General features: G+C 50.8%; 1 protein-coding gene across 2 annotated transcripts in view; it reads right to left on the bottom strand.

Moving 5' to 3' along the window:
* The window catches only part of LOC133119083 (protein O-mannosyl-transferase TMTC2-like), a 50089-nt gene that overhangs the window by 13163 nt on the left and 17248 nt on the right, over nt 1-19678 (bottom strand). The window contains exons 2-4 of one of the 2 annotated variants that reach the window (XM_061229486.1): nt 12435-12834; nt 12174-12341; nt 1056-1908 (exon numbers count right to left, since the gene is read on the bottom strand). In XM_061229486.1, the coding sequence (XP_061085470.1) occupies nt 1056-1908; nt 12174-12341; nt 12435-12834 (1421 nt within the window). Of the gene's footprint in view, nt 1-1055; nt 1909-12173; nt 12835-19678 lie in introns of both variants that reach the window. The other variant, XM_061229485.1, reaches the window with a different exon arrangement.

The following is a 19678-nucleotide window of genomic DNA, read 5'->3' as shown; positions in this document are numbered from 1 at the left end:
TTAAGGGCCAAACGTTAATGTGGGGGCCTGGGGGCCGGGGGAGACACTGTCGTGTTTTGGGCTTGGTGACCGACAGTAACAGAACAAACAGCTCTTTGACAGAGGAATCACTCTGTTCATCACACTCACTCTCACTCTCTCTCACACACACACACACACACACGCACACACACACACACACACACTCTCTCTCTCTCTCGCTCTCTCTCTGAAAGGGAGGTATAGTTATGATGGGAGCTTCTGCTTAGTAACCCAAAAAATGACATCACCAGTGAGAAAAAAACAAAACCCTATCAAAAAAAATACAGACAAGGGATTCTTTGACCCCCTGTTTGGTACTAGCGCCCAGATGAGATTCAGACTATGCTATGTTTAATATGGAGACCATACGGCATTAATAAAACGGACCTTCCCCGATGAATCATACAGAAATAAAAGCAGCATTAACTATCCCCCAGGCAGTGTGAGCAGAGGAAACCGCTCTGCCATTTCTTACGAGTTGGCGCGATCACGGACTCAATTTCCTGTGAGAAGTATAAAACGGCTAAAATCTTCACACACTCATAAGTTACTCTGGAGAAGAACATGCACTAAATAGCCAAACACAAAACTACAATACCCAATACCACCCACATGGCACACTGGCTACAGTAAACTACAATATCCAATAGCACCCACATGGCACACTGGCTACAGTAAACTACAATACCCAATAGCACCCACATGGTACACTGAACACTGTAAACTACAATATCCAATAGCACCCACATGGCACACTGACAACTGTAAACTACAATATCCAATAGCACCCACATGGCACACTGACTACTGTAAACTCCAATACCCAATAGCACCCACATGGCACACTGACTACTGTAAACTCCAATACCCAATAGCACCCACATGGCACACTGACTACTGTAAACTACAATATCCAATAGCACCCACATGGCACACTGACTACTGTAAACTACAATACCCAATAGCCCCCACACGCTGCACAGGTAAAATGTAACTGAACCCCACAGTGTGGCGTTGGGCGTCGCCGTGGTTACCTTTAGCGGGGTTGACGCCGATGCCGGACCGGTACAGCAGCTCCTCGTTGGCCCAGTCCCGGTTCCGCAGCAGGGTCTTGGTGCCGTAGAGCAGGACCAGCGCGGCGGCGCTGTACAGCAGCAGGGCCCGGGCCGGGCGGGGCCACAGCCGCACCCACAGGGCCCGCAGGGCGGCCGCCAGCAGCAGGCAGGAGCCCATGCTGGGGATGTAGAGCACGCGCTCGGCCAGCACAAAGCCCACGTAGAAGAAGAGGTTGGAGGCCGGGAGGAAGGGCAGGGCCAGCAGGGCCAGGGAGAACAGCACCAGGCTCTCTGTGGGGGGCAGGGAGGGCCCTGCGTCTCCGTGGGGCTCTGCCCCGCTCTCCTCGCCCTGTAGACCCCCCGGCGGGGCGCTGCCGTGCTCCGGCGAGGGGGGGCAGCTGTGCCCGTTGGAGCTGGGCCTCCCGTTGGGAACGTGGGCCTTCCCGTTGGGAACGTGCGCCTTCCCGTTGGGCACGTGGTCCTGGGGCGAGGCCGGGTCACGCAGCCCCACCCAGGCCAGGAGCAGGAACCCCGCGTAGAACGCCAGCGTGTGCAGGTTCCTCCAATCGGAGGGCGTCTTTAAGAGGGGCAGGGCGTCCATGGACCAATCGAAGCTCAGCGTGCTGGGGCAGAGCAGCAGCCAGGCGTTGGCGGCGGGCAGGTACAGGAAGGTGAGGGTGCGGGCGAGCAGGCTGGGCGAGTCGGCCGCAGGGTTGTCTGAGTTGGAGAAGCTGGGCGGTTTGTTGCCCATCCAGTACAGACGCAGAGCCAGGAGAACAGCGCCCCAAACAGCCAGAACACTCACACTCTGGAGCAGGCCCGCCGGCTTCCTCTGCAAGGCAAGACCACACCGCAGGTCCAATAACAACATACACACAGGCCTCCAACATTCAATAACAACATACAACACACACAGGTCTCTAAACATTCAGTAACAACATACACAGGTCTCTAAACATTCAGTAACAACATACACACAGGTCTCCAACATTCAGTAACAACATACAACACACACAGGTCTCCAACATTCAAAAACAACATACAACACACACACAGGTCTCTAAACATTCAATAACAACATACACACAGGTCTCCAACATTCAATAACAACATACAACACACAGGTCTCTAAACATTCAGTAACAATATACAACACACACAGGTCTCCAAACATTCAGTAACAACATACACACAGGTCTCTAAACATTCAGTAACAATATACTACACACACAGGTCTCTAAACATTCAGTAACAACATACACACAGGTCTCTAAACATTCAGTAACAATATACAACACACAGGTCTCCAACATTCAGTAACAATATACTACACACAGGTGTTGGTGTTTGTCCTTCTGTTACTCTGTAAAACTTATCTGTAAAAAGCGCTATAAAAATAAAATTTAATTGAAATTGAGGCACAATCATTGTGCATGGCCACAAACACAACGTAGATGTCCCGTTTGGATTTGGCCGGCTATATTCTCTTGTTTAGAGGAAGATGGATTCATCTGGACCATGTTCTTAAAGAGAGTATAAAATTTCAATTTCTGAAGATGAACATGGAACGAGCCAAAAAGCGAAACAAAGCCATTATTTCAGCGATGCCGTTAGAACACACGTTGTATTCATGCGCGGTCTTGGCCGGCAGAGAGCTTTATGAAGTACAGTCACTGGCGAGCTCGTCAGAAACGGCTCAGGCCAGAAATAACACTGACGGCACGCTGCCCTGCGCTCACGGGAGAGAGAAACCGCAGATGAGTCATGGACTGTGCGCAAAAGACCCGTAAAAGACATTACAGATCATTTATCCAACATTAGAGATAATTTATCCAACATCAGAGATCATTTATCCAACATTAGAGATCATTTATCCAACATTAGAGATCATTTATCCAACATTAGAGATCATTTATCCAACATCAGAGATCATTTATCCAACATCAGAGATCATTTATCCAACATTAGAGATCATTTATCCAACATTAGAGATCATTTATCCAACATTAGAGATCATTTATCCAACATCAGAGATCATTTATCCAACATCAGAGATCATTTATCCAACATTAGAGATCATTTATCCAACATTAGAGATCATTTATCCAACATTAGAGATCATTTATCCAACATCAGAGATCACTTATCCAGCATTAGCACCTCTCCACGCCAGGCTCAAACACACCAATGTGTGTCCAGGATTTTAAAAGCCTCTACGCTCCAGTGAATAAATTTCAACCATTTATGTTCCAGTGGGTCAATGTTAACATGCGTAAAATAGGTGAACAAAAACATATATTCCTGAAACGAATCGCAGAGCCTCGTTTATCATCCATTGTTAAAAATGGGCACAAGAGTTTCCTCCTGGGAGGGGAAGAGAGGCACAAGAGTTTCCTCCTGGGAGGGGAAGAGAGGCACAGCAGGTGGGGAAAGACCTGAGACTCGGCTGGTGAGATCTCTACACTGGGTTTCATTTGAAAAAGTTTTTTTTGTTGGCTGTTTGTTTGTCAAGGTTAGCATCTACAATCAATCAGTATTGCAGTGCCACTGTTCAGCTACAATACCCAATACCACACATATGCCACACTGGCTACTGTAAACTACAAAACCCAATACCCCCCATATGGCACACTGGCTAATGTAAACTACAATACCCAATACCACCCACATGGCACACTGGCTAATGTAAACTACAATACCCAATACCACACATATACCACACTGGCTACTGTAAACTACAAAACCCAATACCCCCCACATGGCACACTGGCTAATGTAAACTACAATACCCAATACCCCCCACATGGCACACTGGCTAATGTAAACTACAATACCCAATACCCCCCACATGGCACATTGGTGACTGTAAACTACAATACCCAAAACCCCCCACATGGCACACTGGTGACTGTAAACTACAATATCCAATACCACACTTGGCACACAGCCAGTCATGCAATATCTGTGATTAAATTACCCTGAACAGAAGCACGCAGTTCTAATGTGATGAGTGCACTCTGAATAAACTACACAAAATAAGGTACAGAATTAATCTTTTGATGACCACATTTGAGAATATTGGAAAAGGGTTTTGGACAGTCCAAAGAGAACGGCTCATTTAATTCACTGCTGGGATTAAAGTCCTCATTTCATCAGGTTGAGTTATGATTCCACAGCTTCCTGCCTTGTGGAGGAAGCATTTCCCCCGTTTAGTTTATGTCTGGGTAACAACTGCAATATTATAGTAACTGCATTACATTGCATGCATTTTGATAAATTACTGGATAATATATTTAAAGTATTGGGCTTTGATAACCAACTCTGCTTTGATAACAGTCTACTACCCGACAGGCAGTTTGTAATTAATAACCTGCAGCAAAGAAGTGGTTTTAATTAAAGTACAGTAATTAAAATTTTCATATTAAGTAAAAAACATGAATGAAAATATTGCTGCAGCACATTTTTAAATTGGTGATTAAAATTGTAATTCATCACAATCAAAGAAAGCAGTAATCAGATTACATATTTAATAGGGTTTGTATCGTCATCTTTTTAATCAAAGTAGACCTGATGCATCCCTCCCACACACACACACACACACACACACACACACACACACACACACACACACACACACACACACACACACACACACACACACACACACACACACACACACACACACACACACACACACACACACTCTGTGAAGGAGTGGCCCTTCACCAGCCACTAGAGTTGGTCAATTAATAGAATTTAATTGGTTGATTGATTTATTTGAGCCAGGGGTTGGTGTTTAAAATGGAACACAGCTGCAACTATTTGTCTCTGCCATTTAAGTGTCTATCAGTTTGAAAAGGAGATGGAAAAGGCTAGCCCCGATGTTCATTTCTGGGTTGGTAAAATAAATGATTACTTTTTATCTCAGTTGTTTTTAAAGCCTTTTTTACACACTCACACACACACACACACTCACACACACACTGCGTTTAAATTTGAAAGGTTCAGTCAGGTACAGAAAGCACAGAAAGTGCTAAATCTGTGAGTGATATCAGACTGAATGATCATACGGACACAGTTATGCCAGCCCTGCACAACACGCAGACCGGCTTCACCTGACTGAGCCAGGACGCTGGGAGTCGCACCTGTTAGCCGTAACTCATTTAATCTACTTAACGCTATAAAAGAGTTTCTATGCGCGGGCCTACACTTGTTCATCAGACTTACATTCTCACTGAAGACGAGACTTAAATGAAAAAGCAACAACTGCTACAAAACCAGCACCAACACCAACAGCACACAACATCCGGTACAGTATGCTGAAGACCCTGGACTGCTGCTGAATAACTCTGACACAGTGGATTTGCACATGAATATGAACGGAAGACAGCAGGCAGAATACCTGTTAATCGATCATAATTTCTCACACACACACACACACACACACACACACGTTCACATGGTTGCTAGGACACAGAAAGGTCAGCCATCACGAGCTTAGTGTTGTTGCAGTCTCCTGCTAATTGCAGCAGAGGCCAGCGTGCTAACGCTAACGCTAATCCCCACTCTGGGGCAGGGAGCAGCAGCAGAGGCCAGCGCGCTAACGCTAACGCTAATCCCCACTCTGGGGCAGGGAGCAGCAGAGGCCAGCGCGCTAACGCTAATCCCCACTCTGGGGCAGGGAGCAGCAGCAGAGGCCAGCGCGCTAACGCTAACCCTAATCCCCACTCTGGGGCAGGGAGCAGCAGCACGGCGAACCCGAGGGCAGCTCAAATGGTAAATGGTTGGCATTTATATAGCGCCTTTATCCAAAGCGCTGTACAATTGATGCTTCTCCATTCACCCATTCATACACACACTCACACACCACCTGCCATGCAAGGCCCCGACCAGCTCGTCAGGAGCATTTGGGGGTTAGGTATCTTGCTCAGGGATACTTCAACACAGCCCGGGCGGGGGATCAAACCGGCAACCCTCCGACTGCCAGACGACTGCTCTTACTGCCTGAGCCAATGAGACGACTGCTCTTACTGCCTGAGCCATGTCACCCCCATGCCCAGCTCGGCGCTCTCAGTATGGAATACAGCCCATTGCATTTTCAGACATGGAAATGATATATAGTTTTTTCTATAATAAAGTTGAGGGACAGGCTGAGAGGTGAATGCTCCAGAGTCAGCCCGGCAACACGGCCCCCCCACACACCCAGGGCCCGGATCACAGGGCAGTAAAATCAGCCCCACCCCAGGGGGGTGTGTGGGTACCTGTGGCTCCCAGCGCTGACACTGAGCAGGTTTGTGTGCCGGGTCTGGAGTGCATCAGCTCAGGCCCTTAAACTTCAGCACAAGCCTGATACCCCCTTTCAGACCACAGCTCTGTGACGAGCTGATTCTATGATCCCGCTCTAATCTTACCACAGCCCCACACACACACACACACTCACACACACACAGAGCCGCACACACACACACACACACACAGAGCCCCGCACACACACCTCAGCATCTCACACACACACACACACACACACACAGAGCCCCACACACACACACACACACACACACACACATACACACACACAGAGCCCCACACACACACACACACACACTCACACACACACACACACACACACACAGAGCCCCCCCCCCCACACACACACACACACACACTCACACACACACAGAGCCCCACACACACACACACACACACACACACACACACAGTCCCACACACAGAGCCCCACTCACACACACACACACACACACACACACACACAGCCCCACACACAGAGCCCCACACACACACAGAGCCCCACACACACAAACACAGAGCCCCGTCTACAGGGAGGCTACTGGACGCAATTTACATTGTTCTGGGCAAGTGAAATAAAATCCACACACAAAATTACAACAGCCTTTTTTTAATCACCTTCAAATGATATATTACAGAATATAAAAGTATATCAACATGTGGTGATGTAAAGCAGTTAAAATGAGAATGCCCCCATGCTGGGGATGTGGGGGCAGGCTGATCTGGGGTGTGATGCTAACATGGAGGTGCTGATTCCAGGGCAGGGCAGGGCAGGGCAGGGCAGTGGAGGGCACACTATATTTAGACACGAGGGGGGTTCTGCCTGTGAGGTGTGTGTGGGGGGGGGGGGGCTGCAGTAAAGAGACCACCCAGCCCTGTCAGAGAGACCGCATCAGGTGATGAAAGCACCTGGCACATGGCCAAAATGCCCCCCCCCCCCCAAAATCCAAATCCATCACGAAACACACAACAGACCTTCCCAAAGAGATTACACGCATCGTACAGCTGACCGTGGGCATTTGAGCCGCTGGGCACGGACTGCTCCAGGAGCAGAGTCTCTGACTCTGCCACCGCCGAGAACATGCTCACGCCTCTCCCAACACGACGCCGACAGCACACACACACACTCACACCCCACCGTCTCACACACACACACACACACACACACACCCCAGCATCTCACACACACACACACACACACACACACACACACACACACCCCAGCATCTCACACACACACACACACACACACACACACCCCAGCATCACACACACACACACACACACACCCCAGCGTCTCACACACACACACACACACACACCCCAGCGTCTCACACACACACACACACACACACACACACACACACACACCAGCGTCTCTCACACACACACACACACACACACATGGTCAGTGCGGGCGACAGGCGTCCAGACGCACGCGGCTAATTAAGGGCACGGCGAGGGGTCTGCTCTGGGCCTGGTGCATTGTGGGAGAGTGCAGGAATGCAGGGCTTTGTCTCTAATCCACTTTAGGCTGAAATAAGAGCTTTAATACAAACCCACCCGGTGGCCACAGGCCTCCCTTTCTCTGCCCAAATCCGTTTAGAACTGAAACACTTTCGCCTTTATGAGTCAGACCTGCAGACCACGTCTCCATGGAGACAGAGCGCAAAGCGGACCAATTAGGGGAGCCGTCTTTGTTCCCAGAACACAATTCCTCCAATTAGAGCAGTGGGTTTGTGTGGGCTCCTGTGGACAGAGTCCCATTCTGCTGGGGGACAGGGACAGGAGTGAGGCTGAGTGAGACTGAGTGAGGTGGAGGGAGACAGAGTGAGACTGAGTGAGACTGAGTGAGGTGGAGGGAGACAGAGTGAGACAGAGTGAGACAGAGTGAGACGGAGGGATACTGAGTGAGGCGGAGTGAGACAGAGTGAGGCGGAGTGAGGCGGAGTGAGGCGGAGTGAGACAGAGTGAGGCAGGCTTCGAACACAGACGCAGACCCAGGGACTAACGTACGCAGGTTACTAACACGACCCTGGAGCCCTGGGACAGTCCCCCTGCTGCTCGCCCGCCTATTCTCACTGACTTTAATTTAAAATAATGTACAATTCAATGTTGAATCTGAATCTGCTCTGCATCATCCCCACTGTTAGTAGAAAGTGCTCTGCAAATCAATCACACTAGAACTTTCTGAATAAAGTTTATATCAAAGTTAAGTGAGCTGTAAGACCTCAGGATTAAACTCTTTAAATGATGCAGTGATTAACTAATGGTGCTACAGAATAAGTGTAAGGTAAATACACTCTTGGATATTTTACAGCCACTCAGGAGGTCCATTAAACACGATTCAGATCTAGATTATCACACAACGGTACACAGATGAACTCCACAGAAACTTCCAGAAGATGTCCAGTGGCCCTCAGGAGGTCTGATGTAATCTTGCTGTGAGATTTTCACTCCTGTCTGTGTGGTCAGAACCACAGGCAGAGGAAGCCACACCTGCAGTTCATAACCACAGGTAACACACTTCACCTGAACCACAGGTAACACACTTCACCTGAACCACAGACAGCATGAACCTCATTACCCTCACCTGTGTCTCAGCACCACAGACAGATCAATTCAGAATCTCACTCCAGACATTCAGAAAAATGTTCCCAACCAACAAGAACCTCATGTTCCTCAGCAGAGTCACTGCAATGAGCGCTGAACAGGATGTTCCTCAGCAGAGTCACTGCAATGAGCGCTGAACAGGATGTTCCTCAGCAGGCCCCGTGAAGCAGGATCCTGAAAGGTCAGAGGTCGGGCGAGGGGGTGAATTAGCCTAAACGGCTCAAACATTCAAACATTCAAATAAAAAGATATGGAACACATGCATAAACGAAAGCTCATTGGTCAGGGTCTCCGGAGTGAAGCACTCCTCTGCACACGTCACGCAAGGACACATCAGGCCAGGTCTCCACCATGAGCTCTTAAAACCTCAAACCTGCCACAGAAAGGTACTGTGGGACATGTTTACGGGAACGTGGGAGTCCCGGGGGGGTCATAAGGGGGATGGAATGACGGGCCTGTGTACAAACTCTGCCGCACTGAACTCTGGGGGAAAAGGAGACTGGCTTTTACAGAAACCACAGCCACCTGTGATCATCATTCATAAACATCCCAATGATGAATGATGCAATATTTACAGCTGTCCCAGACTGAAGGGAGATTCAGCGTGGAGCACTAGGGTTACTACAGAGGGATCAAAGCAGGGAGATTCAGCGTGGAGCACTAGGGTTACTACAGAGGGATCAAAGCAGGGAGATTCAGCGTGGAGCACTATGGTTACTACAGAGGAGGGATCAGAGCAGGGAGATTCAGCGTGGAGCACTAGGGTTACTACAGAGGAGGGATCAGAGCAGGGAGATTCAGCGTGGAGCACTAGGGTTACTACAGAGGGATCAGAGCAGGGAGATTCAGCGTGGAGCACTAGGGTTACTACAGAGGAGGGATCAGAGCAGGAAGACGGGTGTTAACCTCCAGACCGCGTGCCTTCCCATCAGCCACTGCAGCAGAAACGGAGCATGCAGCCGCCATCTGGGCTCAGGACACGAGCTGCTCAGCCAATCAGAGACAGGCTTACACAGCAAACAACACTCACCCTACCTGAGCCAATCAGAGACAGAATACTATACTGTATGTGAAAGACTGCAGAAATAATTACTCGGGCGTGTCCCTAAGTCACCTGGAGAATCCCAAAATCAGATCCATATGAACAGAGCCGGGGGGGGGGGGTTAGTATGGAAAGGGTTAACTCTGGGGGGTTATCCCAAGTTCATCTGGCACAAAGTTACTGAGCTCAGACTAAACTTCCCATTCTATCCAATTTCCGTTTTTAAAAGTAACGTTAAATTCTAAACCTGCTTTTGATTATGCTTATTTTTAGAATGGCAGGAGCACATGTACAAAACTGCATCTTTAATTCATGCTGATAGGGTTTGAGATGAAATGCTGCAGCGTGAGGAAAGCGCTTTGATCGGCTCTCATGTTGCACAGGTTCAGCGTAACGGAAACGGAACACACCGGAATATACTTTCAATTTTCCAAAAAATTAAAAGAAAGTGCTAATGAAATGTGGAAATTCACAATTTCACAACAGTGGTTTTTCTTTCTGTCTTTATTTTTATTTTTATTTTTAAGTACAATATCTGAATGCGTCAATTTCTATATTTGCCCAAATACACTCACTAAAAAACTAAAAATTAGTCATATAAGCATGCAGAAACGGGTCAGGAGCTTCAGCTAATGTTCACATGAACCTTCAGAACAGGGAAGAAATGTGATCCAAGTGACTTTGACCATGGAATGATAGCTGGTGCCAGACAGGGTGGTTTGAGTATCTCAAACTGCTGATGTCCTGGGATTTTCACACATAAGTCTCTATAAAGTTTGCAAAGAATGGTGCGAAAAAAACAAACCAAAAAATCTAGTGAGCAGCAGTTTTGCGGGAAAAATAAACATTGTTCATGAGAGAGGTCAGAGGAGAATGGCCAGACTGGTCAGAGCTGGCAGGAAGGTGACAGTAACTCAAATAACCACACATTACAACAGTGGTGTGCAGAAGAGCATCTCTGAACTCACACTGTGGATAGGCTACAGCAGCAGACCAATAAAAAATAAAGTCTAATAAATAAATACTTAGTGCTCACCAAGTGTATATTAATAGATCTAATCCATAGATTCAGTAAACTCCATTCCTGTTCCCTGGCCGCACAGCACTGCATGAATGTTCCTGTCAAACGTTCCGAACAGACTGAACTTTTCCATAAATTACAACAACTACAACATCCCAGACCAGCATTATTTCCTTCAGGCAGTTAGCAGAAACTCCGTGGACATTTCATTTATTTATTTTTCACACAGGATCTTTATACAGTTGGAAATGTACAGACGCAGGTGAGGTTAAGTACCTGGACTCAGGGGTGAGATGGCTGTGCCCCACACAGGACTCAAACTGGCAACCTGTGAGTTACAGCGCCTGAGTAGTGAGTTACAGTACAGGCACGCTATTTAAACACACCGTAAATGCGTTTTAACGGGGGTTCTGTGACCGTTGGACGCTACCAGCCGTAAACTGTTCTGACAGGCAACAGATCACCGCTGTAACCCAAATGGCCTGTTGTTCTTTGAACAAACACGTTGGGCAAAGAAAGGAGTGGATGTGTTTGGAGCCAGAGTTTATTAAAACAGCTAAAACAGTTATCTCAGTACAGAGGGGGCCTTCACAGGTGCCGGTGTGTGAAGAGGGGTTTAAGGAGGAGAGACGGGGGAGAAGGTGGGAGAGATGGGGGGATGAGGGGGGAGACATGGGGGGAGAAGGGGGGAGAGATGGGGGGAGAAGGGGGGAGAAGGTCAGGGAAACATCCCTGGAACAAACAGACTGCCCGCGGACCGCCATGAAATCCTCTAATAGATTCAGGAAGACCAACTGCCACAGGCCTGGAAACTGCCGGGAAAGCCAGCTAGTGCTGACGCACTTCAGAGCCACACACACACAAACACGCACACACGCTCACACTCACACACACACGCACACACACACACACACACACACACACAAACACGCACACACACACACACACACACACACACACACACGCTCACACTCACACACACACACACACACACACACACACACACAAACACGCACACACACTCACGCACACACACACACACACACACAAACACGCACACACACACAAACACGCACACACACTCACACTCACGCACACACACGGCAGCACTGACCTTGCGCAGCAGGTGGAGGAGGGGCCGGAGGCGGAGCCTATGGCAGATTGACAGGTCGTAGGCGGCGGCCACGCCCAGCACAGTCACGCCCTGCTCCTTCCAGAGCATACTGCAGCCGGCCAATAGGAGGCTTGCTAGGAGCCACGCCCAGCAGCGGGGGGCGAGGCCAGGGACAGAGAGGGCGGAGTCAGGGTCAGAGTGGGCGGGGCCATTGGTGGGACTGGTGCAGGCGTGGGCGTGGTCAGAGGGGCCGGGGCGGGGCCTCAGGGCGCAGTGGCGTGTGTAGCACAGCAGGGACAGCAGGAAGAAGAGCCCCGCCCCCAGGTCGGCCCGCCCCACCACGCCCGCGACGGCCTCCGTGTGCACGGGGTGGGCGGCGAACAGCAGCCCCGCCCCCAGGGCCCAGCGCGCCCCCAGCAGCCCGCGGGACAGCCGTGTGAACAGCGCGGTCACGGCCGCGTGCAGAGACACATTGCCCAGGTGGTAGCCCCAGGGCTCCAGCCCGCCCAGCGCGTGGTTCAGCCGGAACGACAGGGTGCACAGCGGCCGGAACGACTTGTGGCTGCCGCTGTGCGTCAGCAGGGTGCCCCAGAAGTCGTCGTAGAAGATGTTGATCCAGGGCGTCTCCGGCAGAAGGTCCTGGTTGGTCTTGATCACACGGCTGCAGAGGGAGAGGAGAGCAGAGGTCAGACCTGTGGATGTGCAGAGCCTACACACACACACACACACACACACACACACACACACACACAGGCCTGCACACACACACACACACACACACAGGCCTGCACACACACACACACACACACACACAGACCTGCGCTACACAAACAGGAGACACAACACTGGCATTCTGACCTCACAAGCCTTTACAAACCAAGCTTGTGTGGATCCAGAGATTGTCTCCTTTTAATTTTTTGGTTTGGTGCCCGGCGTGCGCACACACGATATCACACATGGAGCACCAGGACAAGTCAGACCCAAGGGCTCATCAATTAAAAACTAAACTCTCACACCACACACATACAATATCTACTACTACTATGGACACACACACTGCTACTACTACTATGCACACACACGCACACGCACACACTCACGCACACGCACGCACACGCACACACAATATCTACTACTACTACTACGCACACGCTGCTACTACTACTGTGCACACACACGCACACGCACGCACACGCACACGCATACACAATATCTACTACTACTACTACGCACACGCACGCACACAAAATATCTACTACTACACATCTCCAGCACAGCCCGTACAGCCAGACAAGAAATGCCTCATTGTTCTTTTTAAACTGATGACCTGTGTGTGTGTGTGCGTGTGTGTGTGCATATGCGTGTGCAGTGTGTGTGCGTGTGCGTGTGCAGTGCGTGTGCGTGTGCAGTGCGTGTGCGTGTGTGTGCAGTGCGTGTGCAGTGTGTGTGCGTGTGCGTGTGCAGTGCGTGTGCGTGTGCGTGTGCAGTGTGTGTGCGTGTGTGCAGTGCGTGTGCGTGTGTGTGTGCGTGTGCAGTGCGTGTGCGTGTGCAGTGCGTGTGCGTGTGTGTGCAGTGCGTGTGCAGTGTGTGTGTGTGTGCGTGTGCAGTGCGTGTGCGTGTGCGTGTGTGTGCAGTGTGTGTGCGTGTGTGTGTGCGTGTGCAGTGCGTGTGCGTGTGCGTGTGCGTGTGTTTCTGCAGCAGGACAGCCCCACAGAGCTGCGTGTGAGCGGTCATACGTGACGGATCGGGGCGTGACGTGTGCCCCTCGCATCCTGTGACTCACAGCCCCGCGGCCCCCAGGCCCCCCCGCCCCCCCTCCTCCCGGAGACAGACGGCAGCGAGCGGATGAGCCTGTGACCTCACCGCCATGTTCCCGAAAACAACCAGGCCATCTGGATCTGGGACGGGGGACTGGGGGGCTCCCCTACCCCCCCCTACCCCCCCAAACCCCCCCAAACCCCCCCAAACCCCACCGGTTATGAGTCAGGATCCTCTCAAACCGTCCTGCTGCAAAACGGCATCATTCAGAAGCTCATAATCAGAGTATTTCCCATCAGGCAGTGCTCACTGCTGCACCGTCTGACCTCCGGAGAAACATCCGGAACTACGGAGTCAGAATCGGCCTTCCCGCTAATGTCCTGCAGGTGTGCCGGAATATTTCAGCAGCTCTTGGGAGAATAATAACAGCTGATTTATGAACGGATAAAGCCACCAAAGACACTCAAGTACTTTCGTAAGATTTGGGAAAAGAAAATGGAATTCTGTCGCCATGGCAAAAAGCTGAGCCAGCGAGAGGAATTAAATGCATTATATTTTTAATAAAACTGCAGTTTTACCCATTAACCGTTAACAGCCCTTGTTTGGAGAGTTGATCGGTGAGTAAAATGAAAAAGAAATACTCCAGGGGTAAGAGACTGTTTGATTAGACACTTAAGATGCAAATGGCTTCAGCAAGCCTCGCTAATATTCATTAACTTCCTCAAACAGGCTGCGGTGCATTAATTATTAATCCTCACAAGAATTAATGAGATACTAAGTCCATATAAGGCAGCTGTAAGAATAACATTTATTCTTTTTAAACTGCCTGGTTTGCACAAGGTAGACTGCTCACGTCAGAAGAATATTGGGATTTTATTCAGACAGATTTGCTGGATTTATGTTGCTCTGACAGATTACGGACAGCGGACCTTACGGTTTAAACCCCTGTGTTTGTATGGTCTAAACTGCACTCTGCTACTCCAGACCTGTGTTTGTATGGTCTAAACTGCACTCTGCTACTCCAGACCTGTGTTTGTATGGTCTAAACTGCACTCTGCTACTCCAGACCTGTGTTTGTATGGTCTAAACTGCACTCTGCTACTCCAGACCTGTGTTTGTATGGTCTAAACTGCACTCTGCTACTCCAGACCTGTGTTTGTATGGTCTAAACTGCACTCTGCTACTCCAGACCTATGTTTCTATGGTCTAAACTGCACTCCGCTACTCCACACCTGTGTTTATATGGTCTAAACTGCACTCTGCTACTCCGGACTCTTGGCTCCACACAACAGGAACAGGAACACTGCACTCTGACTGTGGTGGGTTGTGTAAGCGGTCGGTCAGTTTAAATCACACTTCATTTTCTGAATGTGTGTCAGGAGTAAAAGAGGTGCATGCTGGGAAACGGATGGGATATGGAGCCGCCACAGTGCCGGGTCTGTATCCCAGAATGCCACAGCGCTGGGTCTGTATCCCAGAATGCCACAGCGTTGGGTCTGTATCCCAGAATGCCACAGCGCCGGGTCCGTATCCCAGAATGCCACAGCGCCGGCTCCGTATCCCAGAATGCCACAGCGGTTGGTCCGTATCCCAGAATGCCATCTGCCTCACCATTGTAGATTGTGGTGCTGCTTCTGTGGGCTTGGGCGCCGTCCAATCAGCTTCGCCCAAGTCTCCTGCCTGCCGTTACCCCTCCAAACCCCCCCCCCCCCCCCAACACTGCGGCACTTTATCAGCGGATTCAGGGTTTTATTATTATTATTATTATTATGATGAAGATTACTCTCCCTCGGGCAGAGCCCTGCGGGGCGATCCTCTCACTCACGTCCCCAGAACAATGCCAGGGGAAGTCCGTCTCTCCTCGCCCTGAGGGGGGGTGCCCAGGCCCAGCGGAGGAAAAGGCACATTCATTATGGGGGGGTGAGCCCCCACCCCTGAGAAAGCGCGGGGAGAAAGGCCACTGCAGCGCTGCATTGTGGCAGAGGGGCCCGGGAACGGGGCCCATTTAAACCCGACGGGGCAAAGCAGGTACTCGGCCCCTCCCCTCCGCTGTGCGCTCACCATGGCAACGCTGGAGCAATCCTCCCTCTGCGGCCTTACAGAAACAAACGGAACACTCCGGAAAAAGCTGAAATGAAATCTATAATCAAGATACCACAATGTCCCAATATGGAGAAATGTATTTATTGGTTCTTTCAGATAGTGCAAGACATAATGTTACAGTTGCATAAATGCACTGGAACATTTCACTTTGAAATGCACTGCTTATATGCTTATATGCATTTCAAAGTGAAATGTTCCAGTGCAGTCCAGTCACTTCAGGAGCCACTCAGGTTATATCAGACTGCAGAGACTGGGCCCTTCAGGAGCCACTCAGGTTATATCAGACTGCAGAGGCTGGGCCCTTCAGGAGCCACTCAGGTTATATCAGACCGCAGAGACTGGGCCCTTCAGGAGCCACTCAGGTTATATCAGACCGCAGAGACTGGGCCCTTCAGGAGCCACTCAGGTTATATCAGACCGCAGAGACTGGGCCCTTCAGGAGCCACTCAGGTTATATCAGACCGCAGAGACTGGGCCCTTCAGGAGCCACTCAGGTTATATCAGTCTGATATAACCTGAGTGGCTCCTGAAGTGACATGAGAAGGAAGATTAAAGGGCACAGAGTTCTGGGACCGACGGCTCTGATCCTCGATGCGACGCACACACATCAAACATCAGCAACAGCGCCTCAACCTCCCGCTTTAAACTCACACACTCACAACAGCGCCTCAACCTCCCGCTTTAAACTCACACACTCACAACAGCGCCTCAACCTCCCGCTTTAAACTCACACACTCACAACAGGCCCCTGAACCTCCAGCAGGCTCTGCACACAGAGGGACACACACACTCGCGCACACACACTCACACACACACACAGCAGCAGAGTCCGATAAATCTCTGCGCTCCCATTGGACAGAACAATCGTGGGAAACCGCAGCAGGCCCCGGCCAATGAGGCAGCAGATGTGAGGTCACTGCTCGTTATCACCCCCCCCCCCGCCCAGACAGTGCAGCGGGTTGGACTGCCAGTCTAGCAGCCCGTAAACACGCCAGAAATCACGCTCAACACAATCGCCCTGCCCAAACCCTCCACCTACTGTTTCCACACACAAATGCCAGAGATTCCAGCTGAATTCCTGCATTTTCAATGTACTGCAACATACATTAAGTACATTAAGCACGTTCAAAGTAATTAGTTAATACAAAATGAAGAGCATTTTAAAATTATATCACAATACCTGACAGTGGCAATAATGTGTCGCATGCATTAGCCCAATTACATAATTTACTGTAGATGGCCAAAGATACGGCTTCCTCTGTACAAAATAAATACGGCGTTACCTTGACTAACTGCTAGCGGTTTGACTGCACGTGAGACAAACAGGGGGATATCGTGTGGAACCCTGGAGGATGTGAGACAAACAGGGGGGTATCGTGTGGAACCCTGGAGGATGTGAGACAAACAGGGGGATATCATGTGGAACCCTGGAGGATGTGAGACAAACAGGGGGATATCATGTGGAACCCTGGAGGATGTGAGACAAACAGGGGGGTATCGTGTGGAACCCTGGAGGATGAGAGACAAACAGGGGGGTATCGTGTGGAACCCTGGAGGATGTGAGACAAACAGGGGGATATCATGTGGAACCCTGGAGGATGTGAGACAAACAGGGGGATATCATGTGGAACCCTGGAGGATGTGAGACAAACAGGGGGATATCATGTGGAACCCTGGAGGATGTGAGACAAACAGGGGGGTATCGTGTGGAACCCTGGAGGATGTGAGACAAACAGGGGGGTATCGTGTGGAACCCTGGAGGATGTGAGACAAACAGGGGGGTATCGTGTGGAACCCTGGAGGATGTGAGACAAACAGGGGGGTATCGTGTGGAACCCTGGAGGATGTGAGACAAACAGGGGGGTATCGTGTGGAACCCTGGGGGATGAGAGACAAACAGGGGGGTATCGTGTGGAACCCCGGAGGTCCTGGGCGGGGATCGGGAGGTCAGGGCGGCGGCCAACCCCACTGAAGACGCAGCCAAAGCCACCGTGAAATCAGCCTGTTGTGCACGGGCAGCAGCCTAATTCTGCTGCCACACGTGATTAACACAACAACCGCTCCAGCCTGGGGCCGATAATCAGAGTGTGTTACGACCGGGTCTCCCGCCCCAGCTAACACCCCCCCTTCTACACCGACACCAGCAAACCCCCCATCTACACCAGCTAACACCCCATCTACACCAGCTAACACCCCATCTACACCAGCTAACACCCCCATCTACACCAGCTAACACCCCATCTACACCAGCTAACACCCCCATCTACACCAGCTAACACCCCCCCCTTCTACACCGACACCAGCAAACCCCCCATCTACACCAGCTAACACCCCATCTACACCAGCTAACACCCCCCCCTTCTACACGGACACCAGCTAACACCCCATCTACACCAGCTAACACCCCATCTACACCAGCTAACACCCCCCCCTTCTACACCGACACCAGCCAACACCCCATCTACACCAGCTAACACCCCATCTACACCAGCTAACACCCCCATCTACACCAGCTAACACCCCCCCCTCTACACCGACACCAGCAAACACCCCATCTACACCAGCTAACACCCCACCTACACCAGCAAACCCCCCATCTACACCAGCTAACACCCCCCCCTCTACACCGACACCAGCAAACACCCCATCTACACCAGCTAACACCCCATCTACACCAGCAAACCCCCCATCTACACCAGCTAACACCCCATCTACACCAGCTAACACCCCATCTACACCAGCTAACACCCCACCTACACCAGCTAACACCCCCCCCTCTACACCGACACCAGCAAACACCCCATCTACACCAGCTAACACCCCACCTACACCAGCTAACACCCCCATCTACACCAGCTAACACCCCCCCCTTCTACACTGACACCAGCAAACACCCCATCTACACCAGCTAACACCCCATCTACACCAGCTAACACCCCCATCTACACCAGCTAACACCCCCCCCTTCTACACCAACACCAGCTAACCCCCCACCCCCAAGGTTCCATGGTGTTTAAAATGAGCTCAAGTCAATCCTGGTCTGAACATGACGAGTGATTATTTCCCGGCGAGCGTTATTTGCAGGTTCTCCGTTCGTACGGCTGAAGTTCTCGGCTAACGGACGGCTGACATTCTGCTCGCACAGCCCTGCTGGAGTCTCTCCCCGACGGCACCCCGGCACCAGAGAGAGCATCTGCACAGCGAGAGACTCATGAGCATCCACAGCCTGCTCTCCTCTCCCAGTCAGCAGTCCAGCGGTTTGTTAAAAGCAAACGTTGCTGCCGCATGCCATTTCGAGTGCACACGGTCAGCATCCCCACGTTTAAGCAGCTTTATGGTTTATTACCTTTTCACTTTATTTCACACTTCTCTTTGCACTGCATGTAGCCCCCACGCTACCTGGGCGTACCACGCTACCTGGGCGTACCACACTACCTGGGTGTACCATGCTACCTGGGCGTACCACGCTACCTGGGCGTACCACGCTACCTGGGTGTACCACGCTACCTGGGCGTACCACGCTACCTGGGCGTAGCCCCCCCGCTACCTGGGTGTACCACGCTACCTGGGTGTACCACGCTACCTGGGCGTACCACGCTACCTGGGTGTACCACACTACCTGGGTGTACCACATTACCTGGGTG

The sequence above is a fragment of the Conger conger genome, chromosome 19 (genome assembly GCF_963514075.1).
Source record: "Conger conger chromosome 19, fConCon1.1, whole genome shotgun sequence".
Lineage (NCBI taxonomy): Eukaryota > Metazoa > Chordata > Actinopteri > Anguilliformes > Congridae > Conger > Conger conger.
The sequence above is the reverse complement of the archived record's forward strand: the minus strand, read 5'-3'. Positions and strand labels throughout refer to the sequence as shown.